The sequence below is a fragment of the Ovis aries genome, chromosome 3, assembly GCF_016772045.2.
Source record: "Ovis aries strain OAR_USU_Benz2616 breed Rambouillet chromosome 3, ARS-UI_Ramb_v3.0, whole genome shotgun sequence".
NCBI lineage: Eukaryota > Metazoa > Chordata > Mammalia > Artiodactyla > Bovidae > Ovis > Ovis aries.
This window is the reverse complement of record NC_056056.1, coordinates 207,547,705-207,566,610: the sequence shown is the minus strand read 5'-3', so window position 1 is coordinate 207,566,610 and position 18,906 is coordinate 207,547,705. Positions and strand designations below refer to the sequence as shown.

General features: G+C 42.1%; 1 protein-coding gene across 1 annotated transcript in view; it reads right to left on the bottom strand.

Annotated features, from left to right (window-relative positions):
- The window catches only part of LOC101102967 (antigen WC1.1), a 50,943-nt gene that overhangs the window by 11,132 nt on the left and 20,905 nt on the right, over window positions 1–18,906 (bottom strand). The window contains exons 8-12 of the mRNA XM_060413462.1: window positions 15,345–15,659; window positions 10,206–10,514; window positions 9,804–10,112; window positions 2,630–3,112; window positions 1,196–1,510 (exon numbers count right to left, since the gene is read on the bottom strand). Of these exons, the coding sequence (XP_060269445.1) occupies window positions 1,196–1,510; window positions 2,630–3,112; window positions 9,804–10,112; window positions 10,206–10,514; window positions 15,345–15,659 (1,731 nt within the window). The remainder of the gene's footprint in view (window positions 1–1,195; window positions 1,511–2,629; window positions 3,113–9,803; window positions 10,113–10,205; window positions 10,515–15,344; window positions 15,660–18,906) is intronic.

The window sequence follows — 18,906 nt, the reverse complement described above, 5'->3', positions numbered from 1 at the left end:
GCTCCAACTGCTGCTTTTTGATCTGCATACAGGTTTCTCAGGAGGCAGGTAAGGTGCTCTGGCATTCTCATCTCTTTAAGAATTTTCCACAGTTCATTGTGATCCACATGGTCAAAGGCTTTATGTAGTCAATGAAGCAGATGTTTTTCTGGAATTCTCTGGCTTACTCTATGATCCAACAAGTGTTGGCAGTTTGATCTCTGGTTTCTCTGCCTTTTCTAAACCCAGCTTGTACATTTCAGAAGTTCTCAGTTCACTTACTGCTGAAACCTAACTTGAAAGACTTTGAGCATAACCTTGCTAGCATGTGAAATGAGCACAATTGTGAGGCAGTTTGACCATTCATTGGCATTGCCTTCCTTGAGACTGAAATGAAAACAGACCTTCTCCATTCCTGTGGCCACTGATGAATCTTTCAAAGGTGCTGACGTATTGACTGCAGCACTTTACCAGTATTACCTTTTAGTATTTTATAGCAATATATATGAGTCAAACAATGTAAGTCTTCACTGATGAATGGATAAAGAAAATGTAATATAGACTTATATCCACCCATAAAAAAGAAGAAAATCTTTCCAGTTGCAACAACATGGATGGACCTCGAGGGCATTATGTCAAGTGAAACAAATCAGACAGAGAAAGAAAAATAGCATGCAATCTCATTTATACATGTAATATTAAAACAAAAAGCAAGTTCAGAGATGCTGAGTAGTTGGTGGCTGCCAGAGGTGGGGGATTTGGTGCAGGCAAATGTAATCAAAAGGTATAAATTTGAATTATGAAATTAATAGGTGAAGAGATATAACATACAGCATGGTGACTATAGTGAATATTGTCTATTTGAAAGATGGCAAGAAACTACATCTTAAAGATTCTCATCATGTAAGAAAAATATTTAACTATATATATATGGATCCATATAGAGAGATATAACTAGACTTTCTGTAGTGATCATTTATCAATACATACAAACATATAAGCATTATGTTGTAAACAGCAAAAAATATAGTGTTGCATCAGTTATATCAATTAAAAATTTTAAAAAAGAAAGTTTGGAACACGTAGATTAAATTAGCTCCATCCAAACTTCATTTTATGAACTCAACTTAAACCCATCACTTAGATTTTAAAATATCAAATCTCACTAATAACTTCCTACAGAGTTGGGAAAGACACAGAAACAGACATAAGTCACCTGCACAGGAGATGTAGGCTTCCTCCTTGGGAGAGCATGAACTGTATTTCCACGGGCCAGAAGGACACTGCCAGAGAGAGGTATCAGTTTTCCGACACTGAATTGTATCTACCCACCGGGGTCTAGAACCTTCCCTGAGACCAACAGAGGTGTTGAGACTTCCACTGTCCCCACAGCCAAGCTGACTGCAGATGATGGACACGGTGACATCATCCATGGGGCTGCGGCAGATACTCCCCCAGGTCCCGTTGTAGAAAACTTCCAGCCACCCAGCACACTGCTGGTCCTCGCTGACCATCCTGAGGGCCAGGAACTCTGAGATCAAAAAGGAGGAGACAGGACACAGTGAGCACCCCACTCAGTGCTCTGGGTTTTCCTCTCTCCCCAAAATTGTGAACATTCGTCTGTGACCAGGCTGAGGAAGCAAGTCCATTAGATGACCAGAGTGAAACTTGTCTCCTCTTCACCTGACTTTGTCCATTTGTGTCTGTCTTTCTAAATATTTCTACCACCGTGATGTGGTGGATATGAACTGAGAGGAAGACCAACCTGGACACCTGCAGGGAGAAGGAGCTGATTCCTGCTTCCTGACAAAACATCCAAGAGAGGGTATGAAAGGGATGTGATGTGGACAGTGTGGAGGCAGATAGAATAATGGACCCACAGATGTCTACATGGAACTTCTGTCTGTGTTTCCTTATCTTGCAAAAGGGACTTTACATATGTGATTAAGGTATGGTCCTTGGGATGGTAAGAGTAACCTGAAAGATGGCAGATTAACCACCTGAGCACAGTCTAATCACATTCTTAGACTCACTATCCTTTAAAGTGGAACATTTTCCTCATTCTGGTTAGAGGGAGATCTGAATATGGATAATGGTCAGAGAGGTGGAGCGTTGCTGGTCTGATGATGAACAGAAGGGGGTTATGAGTGAAGGAAGGCAGGCAGTTTCTAGAAGCTTGAAAAGACAGGAAACAGATTCTGTCCCAGAGGCTCAGAAGTGACGTGGCCCTACTGAAACTTTTATCACAGTCCAGTGAGATCCCTGCTGGACATCTAAGCTAGAGAAGTGTAAGGAAATAAATATGTTGTTTTAAACCACTAACAATGTAGCAATTTGTTATAGAACAAACAAAAACTAGCACAGTGGCTTTAAGACTTCTCTACTCTATGTACCAGAAGGGTGAGCCCTGATTTCAAGAAAAACTGTGAGAAAAGGCTCTGCCAGGAAACACTGCTGAGAAGAAAGCACCAGAATCTCAGCTGCTGCAGGAGGCAGTGAAAGCACCCCGTCTTCCCCTCTGCTGGGAAGACAGGCTCCACGGGAGGAAGCCTCCTTGTCTGGTCCTTTCAGCATCTCTCCCTCAGGGCTCAGACCCCCGTCCTCCAGGGCCCCACCCTCCCCCAGCCTGTGGACAGTGTGGAGTGCTGACCTGAGCAGATGACCCCCGCGTCCTCCTTGTGTCTGCAGTCGTGCTGCCCCCAGCCCCGGGAAGGGCATCTCCACACGTGGGACTCCTTTCCTGTGCAGTTCAGGTCGTCCAGCCAGATGGGCCCTGATCCTGCCCCAAAGTGAGCAGACCCCGTGGCATTGAGGGCTTCTCCACAGCCCAGCTGCCTGCACACCACGCGGGCATCGTCCAGGTCCCAGCCGTCATCACAGATGGTGCCCCAGGAGCCCTGGTCAAGGATCTCCACTCTCCCGGCGCAGGGACCGCCCCCGTCCACCAGGCGGAGCTGCCTGCTGTCTGAGGAGAGAGAAATGGGAAAATGGGGCGGTGACCTGAGAATGAGAAGGGTCTTCTGTCCTGTGGGACCCTCACCTGAGCAGTAGGGGGCGCTCTCCTCTGAGGCCGCAGATCCTGCTTGTTCAGACACAAAGTGGTCGCACTGGGGCAGCACCTGGGTCTGGTTTCCTGAAGAAACAGCGATGATTAGAGGGTTGGGAGGGTTAAAGAACAGGAAAGTCAGTTAAATTAAATAACTTTCAGGAGGGGAGGGACGTTTGGGGGGAAATGGATCCATGTATATGTATGGCCGAGTCCTTGACTCTTCACCTGAAACTATAACATTGTTAATCAGCTATACCCCAATACAAAGTAAAAAGTTCAAAAGAAAAAAATGACCTAGTGATGGAGCTGAGATGAAAGCTGGAACACACTGGCAAAGTTACCATAATCTTAGTGTTCCCTTTCTCCAGGAAGAGCCCTGGTCCTGACAATGGCACGATTCCTGTTTTAAGCCAAGCTTTGCCCTAAGAATCAGTTAAACAAGTTGTTCTATCCTTAATCCACCCCTAAATAGAAGACGCAAAACAAAAGCCTTTCTGAAGGAGTTGTACAATTATTTATCTACAATGTTGCAGTTTTAAAAATACTTATATAGAAGAGATCTCATGGAAAACCAGAGCAAAAAGAAACATTAAAAAATTTCCCAGGGTGTTTGGCTCTTAAAGTTACATGACAGAAAATTTATTTTCTTTTATTAATTTTTATTTGAGTATAATTGCTTTACAATGTTGTGGTAGCTTCTGCTGTTCAGCAAATTTAGTAAGTTATACACATTCATATGGGCTTCCCACGTGACTCAGTGGTAAAGAATCTGCCTGCTAAACAGGAGACTGGGGTTCCATCCCTGGGATGGGAAGAGCCTTTGGAGAAAGAAACGGCAATCCACTCCAGTATTCTTGCCTAGGAATTCCTATGGATAAAGGAGCATGGCAGTCCATGAGGTCACAAAAGAGTCAGACACAACTCAGGGACTAAACAACAGCAACTATTTCTATCTATCTGTTTGTTTTTATAGATATACATACACACACACACACACAAACACATATCCCCTCTTTCATGGATTTACTTCCTATTTAGTCACCACAGAACACTGAGTAGAGTTCCCTGTGCTATAAGGAAGTTATTATTTATCTATTTCTGTGTGCATGCATGCTAAGACACTTCAGCTGTTTGTCTGACTCTGTGACACTACGGATTGTAGCCCATCAGGCTCCATGTCTATGGGATTCTCCAAGCAATATCTATTTTATACTTAGTATCAATAGTGTAGGCCTTCTGAGTCTGGTGGCTCAGACAGTAAAGAATCCGCCTGCAATGTGGGAGACCTGGCTTTGATCCTTGGATTGGAATGTTCCCTGGAGGAGGGCATGGCAACCCCCAGTAGTTGTACCAATTTTCATACTCATATGTAGGAGGATCCCCTTTTCTGCACATCCTCTCCAGCATTTATTTGTGGATTTTTTTAATGCCAGACATTCTAACTAGTGTGAAGTATTACCTGCCTATAGTTTTGACGTGCATCTCTCTAATTATTAGTGATGTTGTATTTGTTAGCCATCTGTATGTCTGAAAAAAAAAATGTCTGTTTAGGTCTTTTTCCCATTTCTTCATTGGATTGTTTGGTTTGTTGATTGAGTTGTTTGTGTGTTTTGAAGATAATCCCTTGTTAATTACTTCATTTGCAAATATTGTCTCCCATTCTGAGAGTTGTCTGTTTTGTTTATGATTTCCTTTGATATGTAAAAGCTTTTACGTTTAATTAGATCCTATTTTTTTGTTTTGTTTTTATTTTCTTTAGGAATTTGATCAAAAAAGATCTTGTTGCAACTTATGTCAAAGAATGTTCTGCCTATGTTTTCCTCTAAGAGTTTTATAGTCTGACAGAGAATTTAAATAGCCATGATTAAAGTGCACAAAGAATTAATTGACATGATGTGTATCTTCACAGAGAAATGATAACAAAAACAAATGAAAATAGTGTTTATTATTTTTCTCTAATAATAGTGGGGTATGCATAGGATTAAATTTTGAAAAATACAGACAAACTTACAGAATAAAAGAAAACTGCCTGTAAAAAAAAAGAAAAAGAAAAAACTCTACATACAGCTGAAAAAGTTAACAGCTGAAATTAAGAACTAGAGAATGAGTGTATCAGCACATTGGATTAACATAAAGAAGAAATAGTAAAATGGAAAATCAGAGGATAAATATTCCTCTATTTAGAAATGCTGGTCCTATGGTAAGTGCCTGGTTAACAATGCTATATGACAAAATTTCCCCTAACTTAGTAGTTGAAGGAATTTAGTTTTAAATTTTGCTCATGATTTCCCGGGTCAGTAAATTGGGAAAGACTCAACTTGGCAGTTCTATCTTTGGGGTTTCTCATGTGGTTGCATTTAGATGTCATCAGGGACTGACATCTCTAAAGGTTTAACTGAACTGTGGTTATGTAAGGAAATTCCCAGAAGAATTTTTGTTGTTGTTGGGAGGGAGGGATAAAGGAGCATCTTGTCTGCAACCTAATCCAGAAAGATTTTACATAGTCAGGGAAAAACAGAGCAGGAGAGGGACAAATAAGGAGAGAAAGGGAAAGCTAGAGCAAGAGAGAGAGAGAAAAGAAAGAAAGATTAAAGCAAAATACTATCCAACATTAGGGGAATCCAGGTAAAGTTCAGAGAGAATTCATTCCTAGAAAACCTTCACTAAAATAAATACTAATAACATCAAACCCATAAAATGCCTAGGAGAAAACCTAGTTAAAGATGTGCAAAACATCTGAGAGAAAGTCAAGACCTAACTGAATGAAGGGATATATTTTGTCAGTGAATTGGGAAACTCAATGTTGTCAAAGTCAGTCATTCTCAAATTTATATACAGATTAAATCTGACCTCAATCAAATTCCCTTGTGCTTTTTTATATCTGAAACATGACAAGCTGATTCAAAATTTACGTTGCTATTCAGTCACTTAGTCATATCTGACTCTTGTGACCCCAAGGACTGCAGCACACCAGGCTTCCCTGTCCATCACCAACTCCTGGAGCTTGCTCAAACTCATGTCCTTCGAGTCAGTGATGCCATCCAACCATCTCATCCACTGTCATCCCCTTCTCCTCCTGCCTTCAGTCTTTCCTAGTATCAGGGTCTTTTCTAGTGAGTCAGCTCTTCGCATCAGGTGGCCAAAGTATTGGGCTTCAGCTCAATAATGTATACCAAATACAAACACCAAGACTGACCAAAGCAGTTGGCAAGAAAAGCAGCAACATAACTTCTTTAAATTAAAGGTACCCAGACTTACTATGTGTGCTTAGTCACTCAGTCATGTCCACCTCTTTGTGACCGCACAGACTATAGCCCGCCAGGCTCCTCTGTCCACGGGGATTCTCCAGGCAAGAATACTGGAGTGGGTTGTCATGCCCTTCTCCAGGGGATCTTTCCAACCCAGGGATCAAACCCAGGTCTCCCGCCTTGCAGGCATATTCTTTACTCTCTGAGACACCAGGGAAGGTTCAAGACTTACTATAAAATTACAATAATTAAGAAAATGTGATACAGGGGCAAGGAGAGACAAAGGATACAGTGGAACAGAATAGAGAGTCTAAACAATGTATTCAGACATATGTGCCCTTTCACTTATCACAAAGGTGGCACTGCAGTGGGGAATAGTCTGTTCAGAAAAAGATTTTGGGTCAACTGGACACCCATATGAAAACAGGACACTTGACCCTTATCCTACACAGATGTCAATCCTAGAAGCAATGTACAATTATATGCAAAAAAAAAAAAAGAGTAATTACACTTCTGTGAGATACTCTCAGAGAACATTTTTGTAATTTTGGAGTAGACAAAGTTCATTTTAGAAGACCATAAGGAGTTCTAGGGACTGGATCAATGGACTAGTTCAAAACCGAGACAGAAGTACGTCAAGGCTGTATATTGTCACTCTGCTTATTTAACTTATATGCTGAGTACATCATGCGAAATGCTGGCCTGGATGAAGCACAAACTGGAGTCAAGATTGCTGAGAGAAATATCAATAACCTCAGATATGTGGATGACACCACCTTTATGGCAGAAAGTGAGGAGAAATTAGGGAGCCTCTTGATGAAAGTGACAGAGGAGATGAAAATGTTGGCTTAAAACTCAACATTCAAAGAACTAATATCATGACACCTGGTCCCATCACTTCATGGCAAAACGATGGGGAAACAGGGACATACTTTATTTTCTTGGACTCCAAAATCACTACAGATTATGTCTACAGCCATGAAATTAAAAGATGCTTGATGCTTAGAAGAAAAGCTATGACCAATCTAGCCAACATATTAAAAAGCAGAGACATTACTGACAAAGGCCCATCTAGTCAAAGCTATGATTTTTCCAGTAATCACGTATGGATGTGAGAGTTGGACCATAAAGAAAGCTGAATGCTGAATAATTGATGCTTTTGAATTGTGGTGCTGAAGAAGACTCTTGACAGTCCCTTGGATGGCAAGGAGGGGCAACCAGTCAATCCTAAAGGAAATCAGTCCTGAATATTCATTGGAAGAACTGATGCTGAAGCTGAAGCTTCAATACTTTGGCTACATGATGGGAAGAACTGACTCATTGGAAAAGACCCTGAAGTGGAGAAAGATTGAAGGCAGGAGGAGAAGGGGATGACAGAGAATCAGGTGACTGGATGGTTTCACCGGCTCAATGGATATGAGCTTGAGCAAGATCCAGGAGATGGTGAAGGACAGGAAAGCTTGGCATGCTGCAGTCCATGGGGTTGCAAAGAGTCAGACATGGCTGAGCAATTGAACGGAACTGACTGACTGAAAGAGCACTACATGGACAGAAAAAAAAGTTGATGAGTCAAACCTGAGATGGGTAACTTGGCTCATTGAAGTACAGCATACCATTAAGAAAATAAAAATATAAGACCAAGAATTAAACACACAAAAATCATAATAAATACTTTTGCCAAAAGTCATCGTCATGGTAATTTGCACCATTGTACTTGTAATAGTCAAGAACTGGAAATAAACTCACATCTCTGCCATTAGTTGAATAGTTCAATGCATGGCCATGTGATCATTCAAAAGCATACTCAATAATAATAAAAATGAATGAAATGCTGCCATAAACAACATCATGAGTGACTCTCAAACACAGTTTGGAGTCAAAGAAATTAGACACACAAGAAAACATACTGTATGATTTTACATAAAGTTCAAAAATGACAAAATATTCTATGGCAGTACAAATCTTAGGTAAGCAGTGTTCCCTGGAGAGGAGGAAGACACGGCTCTTGGGAGGCAATAGTGATCCTGTGGTGCTGTGAATGTTCTCTTTGTAGATCTGAGTTGAAGAGCATGACCTAGGTATACATTTATTGTTTGTACTTTGTTCTCTATTATTATCCTTAAATAGTATGTTTCATAAAATATATTATTCATCTAGATGTTTCTTTCCCTGACATAGCACTTCTTAGCATTTCTTAGCACTTCTTTCCCCTGAAAAAATGAGTGAACAATGAGAATGCTATGGAGCAGGACCTTACAGAGCCTTCTCAAGACAGACCACCCTCACCTGCCTCTGTTTGTAGAAAAACCTAGCTAAAGAATAAATTTGATCACAGAAATGAAAAAAATCAGAAACAAAGGAAAACAGTCAAATAAGACAAAATAATAATAGTTTGCTGCTGCTGCTGCTGCTAAGTCACTTCAGTCATGTCCGACTCTGTGCAACCCCATAGATGGTAGCCCACCAGGCTCCCCCGTCCCTGGGATTCTCCAGGCAAGAACACTGGAGTGGGTGCCCAAACAGATTCAAGGAGAAGGCAATGGCATCCCACTCCAGTACTCTTGCCTGGAAAATCCCATGGACGGAGGAGCCTGGTAGGCTGCAGTACACGGGGTCGCTGAGAGTTGGACACAACTCACTGAATTTACTTTCACTTTTCACTTTCATGCATTGGAGAAGGAAATGGCAACCCACTCCAGTGTTCTTGCCTGGAGAAACCCAGGGACGGCAGAGCCTGGTGGGCTACCATCTATGGGGTCGCACAGAGTCGGACATGACTGAAGCAACTTAGCAGCAGCAAACAAATTCAAGGACCTTTAGTTCCTTCTCATGGGCTATAGCTAACATTCTGAGCCATATCTTTGAGCTATTTGGCAGATACTGAAATCACATACAGGTGGTAGCAATCAATTATATGATGACCAGACTAGTGGGGTGCCATTTCCTTCTCCAGGGGATCTTCCCACCCAGGGATCAAACCCAAGACTCTTGCATTGCAGGCAGGTTCTTTAACATCTGCGCCAACAGGGAAATTCATAATCTTCATCTTACACAATTCCAAGATCGGCCTCAAGGAAATGGGAACAGACCAACACTAGAGCTGATGATTAACTGTAATTCAAACAATAAAGGTGACACTGATCAGATCTATTCCAAGATGACTGTCAGAGCTAGCTGTACTATTCTGCAGGTAAACTGTCCCCGACTTCCGCCTGTGAACTCTTGATATTCCCATTTAAAAACACTCACCCCTGATTAGCAAGGAGGAACTGGTTCTTTGGTACATTAGTCCTCTGTCTCCCCAGAACTGCTGGTTTCCTCAATAAAGCTGACTTTAATTTTACCCCACACTTGTCTCTCAGTGTTGGATTCTTGAGTAATGAGCAGCTGAAACCCGAGTTAGGTACCAAGATTAAACATTTCACTACAGAATATCTTCCTTTTTAAGCCTGTTTTCCCTTACTCTCTGCTCTGGGGAAATTTCACTCCAGGAGCATCCTAAGTATAGTAGCCCTTCCCTCTCTTACCTGAGCAGATCACAGAGGCCCTATTGCCATGGGAACAGTCAGGAACACCCAGGGCAGTCACAGGGCATTTCCACAGGAAGGACTCAGTCCCTGAGCAGTGAAATCGGGCTTTCCAGAGTTGGTCACTTCCTTCTGCTCCATTTGGGGTGGAGATGGCGACTCCACAGCCAAGCTGACGACAGACAACATTGGCATTGGCCAGACTCCAGTGGGAGGCACAGAGCGCTCTCCATTGTCCAGAAATGTTCACCTCCACCTGCCCCTCACACTGAGAGGAGCCGTTTGTCACGAGCCGGACATCTGTGTACACTGATAGAAACAGACAGGATTTCAGAAAAATCATATTTCTTGTTTAGCTTGAAGCGAGTGTATACAGAGGCTAAATCCTGACGTGCATCTCACCTGAACAGACAACCTGAATAGCCCGACTGTGGTGACAAGTGCCCCCTGGACAGGGCACTCGGGGACACCACCAGAGCTTAGGCTCCTCCCCCTCACACCTGAACTCTTCAGCCCAGACCAGGCCATCAGACTCTCTGAAGGGTACTTGTCCCAGGACAGACACAGCCTTGCCACACCCCAGCTCTGCACAGATGACCTGGGCAGTGGGGAGTGTGAAGTTTCCATCAGACACTGGGGTCCAGGCTTCTCCAGAATGCACTTCTACTCGCCCTGAGCAGGGTCCATCCCCTCCAGCCAGACGCACAAATCCTAAGAGAAACAAAGAACAACAAACCCAGTGAGTGTTCATGAACCTGGCTTGACAATTGGAAACAACACCTCACAGGCAATGGTGGGAAAGTTTTTCTTTCCAACAGAGGAATAAGAGGGGATACGAAGAGAGAATTTGACTGTCATTGTCAAATTGCATTTACATGAGCAAGTTTCTGAAGAGATATCCAGAAGGATTGCAGGGTCAGTTCGAAATGGCTGAATCCTGAGAATATATATTGGTTAGGAACGTTAATTCTTATCTGGGGGCCTGGAAACTTCAAGGCCCAAAGAAACTGCACAGTTGTAAACTATCAAACTTGAGTGCAGAATTGAACTAACTGAGAGTGAAAAAAGATCATGGGATTCGAGAGCTTAGAGGCCTAAGAGCCAGAGAAGTTTAGAAGGTCATCCTGAAATTTCCGGGGCTAGAATTTTGGGCAGTTTTCTTTGAGCCAATATTCAAGTCACTGGGGATGAGAACATCATGTGGGCTGGATCTGAGTGCAGGCATTAGGTCACAATTAGGTAACCTAATTATGAAAGAAGTTGTTCACAGATAAGTCTGAAAATGACAAAAGCTCAGAGAGTCATAGGAGAGGGAGGGAATGGTCCTAGCCATCTTTCTTAAAAACCTAGGATTTATGAACATACCTGAGAGAAAGTGAAGTCTCAATGGGATTATGCAAGACAACTGAGTTAGTTGATTACTTCATCCTAGACATGACATTCTTAGCAAATGTGAAGGAGTGATGAGAATTTAATGTATTCAGAGGAAAACAACAGAATAGGAAAGACTAGAGATCTCTTCAAGAAAATTAGAGATACCAAGGGAACATTTCATGCAAAGATGGGCTCGATAAAGGACAGAAATTGTACGGACCTAACAGAAGCAGAAGATATTAAGAAGAGGTGGCAAGAATACACAGAAGAACTGTACAAAAAAGATCTTCATGACTAGGATAATCACAATGGTATGATAATTCACCTAGAGCCAGACATCCTGGAATGTGAAGTCAAGTTAGCCTTAGAAAGCATCACTATGAACAAAGCTAGTGGAGATGATGGAATTCCAGTTGAGCTATTTAAAATCCTGAAAGATGATGCTGTGAAAGTGCTGCACTCAATATGCCAGCACATTTGGAAAACTCAGCAGTGGCCGCAGGACTGGAAAAGGTCAGTTTTCATTCCAATCCCAAAGAAAGGCAATGCCAAAGAATTCTCAAACTACCGCACAATTGCACTCATCTCACACGCTAGTAAAGTAATGCTCAAAATTCTCTAAGCCAGGCTTCAGCAATATGTGAACTGTGAACTTCCAGATGTTCCAGCTGGTTTTAGAAAAGGCAGAGGAACCAGAGATCAAATTGCCAACATCTGCTGGGTCATTGAAAAAGCAAGAGAGTTCCAGGAAAACATCTATTTCTGCTTTATTGACTATGCCAAAGCCTTTGACTGTGTGGATCACAAGAAACTGGAAAATTCTGAAAGAGATGGAAATACCAGACCACCTGAACTGCCTCTTGAGAAAACTGTATGCAGGTCAGGAAGCAACAGTTAGAACTGGAAAAGGAGTATGTCAAGGCTGTATATTGTCCCCCTGCTTATTTAACTTATATGCAGAGTACATCATGAGAAATGCTGGACTGGAAGAAGCACTAGCTGGAATCAAGATTGCCGGGAGAAATATCCATAACCTCAAATATGCAGATGACACCACGCTTATGGCATAAAGTAAAGAGGAACTAAAAAGCCTCTTGATAAAAGTGAAAGAGGAGAGTGAGAAAGATGCCTTGCTGCTGCTGCTGCTGCTGCTGCTGCTAAGTCGCTTCAGCTGTGTCTGATTCTGTGCGACCCCATAGACAGCAGCCCACCAGGCTCCGCCATGCCTGGGATTCTCCAGGCAAGAACACTGGAGTGGGTTGCCATTTCCTTCTCCAATACATGAAAGTGAAAAGTGAAAATGAAGTCTGTCAGTTGAGTCTGACTCTTAGCGACCTCGCGAACTGCAGCCTACTAGGCTCCTCCATCCACGGGATTTTCCAGGAAAGAGTACTGTAGTGGGGTGCCATTGCCTTCTCCAAAAGTTGGCTTAAAGCTCAACATTCAGAAAATGAAGATCATGGCATCTGGTCCCATCACTTCATGGGAAATGGATGGGGAAACCATGGAAACAGTGTCAGACTTTATCTTTTGGGGCTGCAAAATCACTGCAGATGGTGACTGCAGCCATGAAATTAAAAGACACTTACTCCTTAGAAGAAAAGTTATGACCAAACTAGATAGCATATTCAAAAGCAGAGACATTACTTTGCCAACAAAGGTCCATTTAGTCAAGGCTATGGTTTTTCCAGTGGTCATGTATACATGCAAGAGTTGGACTGTGAAGAAGGCTGAGTGCCGAAGAATTGATGCTTTTGAAATGCGGTGTTGGAGAAGACTCTTGAGAGTCCCTTGGACTGCAAGGAGATCCAACCAGTCCATTCTAAAGGAGATCAGTCCTGGGTGTTCTTTGGAAGGAATGATGCTAAAGCTGAAAGTCCAGTACTTTGGCCACCTCGTGCAAAGAGTTGACTCATTGGAAAAGACTCTGATGCTGGGAGGGATTGGGGGCAGGAGGAGAAGGGGGTGACCGAGGATGAGATGGCTGGATGGCATCACCGACTCAATGGTCATGAGTTTGAGTGTTCTGGGAGTTGGTGATGGACAGAGAGGCCTGGCGTGCTGCGATTCATGGGGTCGCAAAGAGTCAAACATGACTGAGTGACTGAACTGAACTGAACTGAACTGAACCCTATCTATATACCAACTGCATATTCCTTTCCTATCTGGATTTCTGAGCTAAGAAGCCATCAAGCTACGAAAAAGGAGAGTGAGAGGAAGATAGCAAGGACCAAGCAAGCCATATATATTTTAGAGATTTCCAAATTGCAAAAGCCTCAGTAGTTATGAAACATAGATTTGGAAACCAAATACTTGTTCCACAAGATTTTAACACCTTTTATCCCCTGTGCTTCTCCCATTTGCCACCTAGCACTGCTACCCTTTCCCAATTCCCCCAATGCAGAAAAGAAGAAATGATCTTAAGAGCTACAAATAGATGTAAAGGACATTCCAAAATGGAAAAGCTTCTGTAGGGAGTGAGGTGGGGTGAGTGGTAGGTTAAATGGGGAGTGAATAGAGTAAGAGAGAGACCAAGGAAAAGACTCGTGATCATGATTTCATCCTTCAGGGACCCTATTTGGACAGAGAAAAGGTAATCCAATGGGGAAAAAAACGCTGTACATCATAAAGAATAATTTTTAAAATAATTTGCCTGGTCTCTGAGTGTGCTCATGGTTATGTATGTAATGGTGGAATCTGTCCTGGTCAAGGACTCTGATTGCATAAGTATGTGAACTTTGAAGTCTCAAAAGGAATGATGTAACAGAATAAAAATCTACTATAGAGAGCAGGAGAGAACAGAAAGGATACCACAGAAATTAAAGAATTGAAGGATTAGCCTGACCACTGATATAAGAATTAATGATGAGGGAGAGGATGATCTGCTTGCCTCTTATTATTTATCCACTTTCATCTCCCCAGAGAGGCCCAGGTTAGGAGCCCTAGCCTCCCCTGGCTGGGAATTTGGTTACAGGCTACGCATTCTAATTAAAGCATTTTTATTTAACTGATTGTTTTTGTTGCTCAGTCACTCAGTCGCATCCGACTCTTTGTGACCCCATGGACTGCAGCGCTCCAGGCTTCCCTGTCCTTCACTATCTCCCTGAGTTTACTCAAACTCATGTGCATTTAGTCAGTGATGTCATCCAACCATCTCATCCTCTGTCGTCCCCTTCTTCTCTGGTCTTCAATCTTTCCCAGCCTCAGGGTCTTTTCCAATGAGTCATTTCTTCTTATCATGTGGCCAAAGTATTGGAGCTTCAGCTTCCGCATACATCCTTCCAATGAGTTATTCAGGGTTGATTTCCTTTAGGATTGACTGATTTGATCACCTTGCTGTCCAAGGGACTCTCCAGAGTCTTCTCCAGCACCACAGTTCTTCAGCGCTCAGCCTTCTTTATGATCCAACTCTCACGTCCATACATAACTACTCGGAAAACTCAGTACACTCAGTACATGGCTAAGTGTTCCTCCAAAGTTTGCATTTATACAGATATTTTAAAGGAAAAATTTGAGAGAGAGACTTTTCTAGTAACAATGGAAGAATATATGACTCAGAGCATTCCATCAACAATTCTTTACCATCAAAGAACTATGAATATTTATCTCTAAATTTGCAAAGGAAACTTGAAATCTGGCACAAATCCATAAGAATCTCTGATCTGTTAAATGATATCCTCTGTAGGGATACCCTCTATACATGTAAATGATATCCTCCTATAGTAGGAGTAGCCTCCACTCATACTAACCTAGTGCAAAATAATGTCTCACACTGTCTGTATAGAAACAACTCCACCCAGAAAGTACATCCTCATTTTTGTCCCTGCCTCTCATAGCCTTCCTGTGCAAAGGGAGTGTGTTAGCAAATGTTTCACTCTTACAAAAAGTGAATTATGAAAAAAAATTATGAGGATTTATTTTAACTGGGAGAATAAATAAAGCTATTTTAGTGTCAGGTAAGAGCACTGGAGAAGAACAGAATAGCAGAGACTTGTAAGAGGAAAGTAGATGAAGCTCATTGCTCACAGCTACAGGGCACTCAGGGAGGATGGATAGTTGTCTCGGTCCTCTCTAGCCCCCCACCCCGTCCCCTATTTCCCTCTGATCAGACACCAGCTTTCTTGGAACTTTCCCTTCTCCCAGCTGGTGGGCATGAACTGACCATACCTGAGCAGATGACTCCTGCATCCTCGCTGTGATGGCAGTAGTGCTTCCCCCAGCCCCAGGAAGGGCACCTCCACACATGGGACTCCTTTCCTGTGCACTTCACGTTGCCCAGCCAAATGGGCCCTGATCCCGCCCCAAAGGAAGAAGAGCGAGTGGCTTCGAGGGCTTCTCCACAGCCCAGCTGCCTGCACACCACGCGGGCATCGTCCAGGTCCCAGCCGTCATCACAGATGGTGCCCCAGGAGCCCTGGTCAAGGATCTCCACTCTCCCGGCGCAGGGACCACCTCCGTCCACCAGGCGGAGCTGTCTGCTACCTGAGCAGAGAAAAATGGAACACGGGGCATTGACCTGGGGAATGAGAAGGGTCTTCTGTCCTGTGGGACCCTCACCTGAGCAGTAGGAGGCGCTCTCCTCTGAGGCTGCAGACCTGCTGGTTCTGATATGGAGTCTTTGTACTCATGCAGAAAGCAATGGCAACCCACTCCAGTACTCTTGCCTGGACAATCCCATGGACAGAGGAGCCTGGTAGGCTGCAGTCCATGGGGTCAAGAGTCGGACACGACTGAAGCGACTTGGCGGAGCAGCAGCAGCAGCATTGCACTGGGGCGGCAGCTGGATCTGGTTTCTTATAGCAGTGGCAAGAGAATTAATAAGGTTGAAAAGTAGGAGGAAAGGTTAAAAAAATGTAGGTAAAGAAGGGTTAAATAATGTCTATCAGTGCTGCACATTAAGTAAATAATGAAGTAGAGAATTAAACTTAAAATTTTCCACTTCCAGGGAGAATGGAGTTCATAGCAGGCCAATGTGTCTTGCTGGGTCTTTCTGGATACAACTTGAAAAGCTGGAAAATGTTTTTCTAAGAAACAGTAAATGTATTTGACATTTGTTAACACAACACGGACTAAAGATGCTAACATTCTAAAGAGTGGAGATTATTTCAATGTTAGTCCAGGATCTATAGCTTCTTTTTCTCTGTGGGAATTTGCCAGTTCATTGCATAATTTAATGATTCATAATCTGGGCTTGGACAAGCAGAGGACTACTGTTGTGACATAATCTGGGGGTTACCTGGTGCTGGAGTGACAGAATTAGAGTCTTGAGAGCCTCTCTCACAGAGCAGGTTTTCTCCTCAAACATTTGCCCAGTTTATAAACTGTGAAGGGCAGGAAGCTAGAGAACTATATAAAAAGACTTGGAAAGCAGAGTCTTTTTCATTATTTTGGGTACTTAGCTACCAAAGAATATAGGCTCTGAACTGAAATCTCTGAAAGGCTATGTCATAGGGACAGAGAAATCAGAGGTGGACTGAGTGCTACCAAAACTGCAACCCATACTTGTTACAGCTCAGTTTTAGGTTATATTTAGATGTTTGGGTGATACACATCCCTTCCCCCTACCTGCGAAGGAAAACAAAGGGTAAATCCTTTCAGGTGTTAGAAAATGTAACAGGAGTTATCTTATTTTTTCATATATAATTTATAGCATTCAATAAAAAATGACATGACATTTGACAAGCTAGTATAACATGACAAATGACCAAAGTGAAAAAAGATAAGAGAATGCAGAGACACACATGATAGAAATGCTGGACTTAGCAGATAAGGATTTTAACTACAATCAATGTATTTAGGGGAAAAGAGAGAAGAAGAGAATAAGCAGGTAAAAAGATGAAAAAAAATCATAAACAAATACAAATGTCTAAGGAACTATTCCACTCCATGGGAAATAGATGGGAAACAGTAGAAACAGTGTCAGACTTTATTTTGGGGGGCTCCAAAATCACTGCAGATGGTGATTGCAGCCATGAAATTAAAAGATGCTTACTCCTTGAAAGAAAAGTTATGACCAACCTAGACAGCATATTTAAAAGCAGAGACATTACTTTGCCAACTAAGGTCCATCTAGTCAAGGCTATGGTTTTTTCTGTGGTCTGTGTGGATGTGAGAGTTGGACTGTGGATGTGAGAGTTGGACTGTGAAGAAGGCTGAGCACCGAAGAATTGATGCTTTTGAACTGTGGTGTTGGAGAAGACTCTCAAGAGTCCCTTGGACTACAAGGAGATCCAACCAGTCCATTCTGAAGGAGATCAACCCTGGGATTTCTTTGGAAGGAATGATGCTAAAGCTGAAAGTCCAGTACTTTGGTCACCTCATGTGAAGAGTTGACTCATTGGAAAAGACTCTGATGCTGGGAGGGATTGGGGGCAGGAGGGAAAGGGGACGACCGAGGATGAAATGGCTGGATGGCATCACTGACTCGATGGACGTGAGTTTGAGTGAACTCTGGGAGTTGGTGATGGACAGGGAGGCCTGGCGTGCTGCGATTCATGGGGTCTCAAACAGTCAGACACGACTGAGGGACTGAACTGAACTGAACTGAACTGAAGGAACTATTGCCAACCTAAAATAAAATATCTAGGTTTAAAAAGTGAATGAATAAGTTAAAAGAATTTTATATAGAACTTAGAATATAGTGATTTAGAGGAGTCCTAAAGATGAGAGATGAGAAAGAGAAGAAAGAGGAGGAGGAGACGGAGAAGAGATACAGAGACAGAGAGAAAGAACTGCAGAAGAAATATCTGAAGATATACCAATAGAGAACTTTTTAAAAAAACTAAATGAAGGAGTATGAAAACCCCCACTCCTACTAAAGCTGCTGAAAATCAAAAGGAAAAAGGAAAATCTGGAATAATAACTGATTTATTTAATACAAAAGGAGGGAAAAAAAGGAGAAAAAAAGGAACATAAAGCAGGGGGATCAATTAAAAGCAAATGGCAGATACCAACACATCAATATCAGTAATGGCATTTACAGTGAATGGATTAAGATAAAACAAAACTGACACAAATGTTACTTGCAAAATGCCCTCCTTATATTATGAAAGCAAAGAATGGTTGAAAGTAAAATGATGGAAAAAATGTACTAACTGTAACAAAACTGGAATAGCTATATTGATGTCCCAGAAAGTAGACTTTAAGCCAAGATACACTAATTGAATTAAAGAGGGAATTTTCATGAGTATAATGAGATGTACGCATAATAACGATATTTTAGACAACAAAATTCAAGAAAGGTAACAGAACATAGCTTTGAAACATACTTGACAGAGTGAAAAGAAGAAATAGACAAAATCACAATCAAAATGGGGGATTATTACCAGATCTTTTTCAAAAGCATGCAGACCAAACATACAAAAAACAGAAGAATTCAGTAGATGTACAACAACATAATCAGCACGTTTAACCAAGTAACACATAGAGCAACGCACCCAACACCGCAAGAGTTCACATTACTGTAAATGCACTCGGAACTTTTACCAAAATGACCACATAATAGGGCAAAATCTTTCACTCTTTGAATTCATACAGAATATTTACTCTGACCACAGTGGAATAAAATTAAGAACTAGTAAGAAAATATTTATAGCCACTTCTAGTTGGGGAAATTCAGCAAGATCCTTCCAAAAACCACCTGAGTCTGGGAATAAATTTAAAACTTACAAAATATTGTGAAATAATGATAATAAACACAAAATAGTGGTATGATAAATTCTTCTAATGA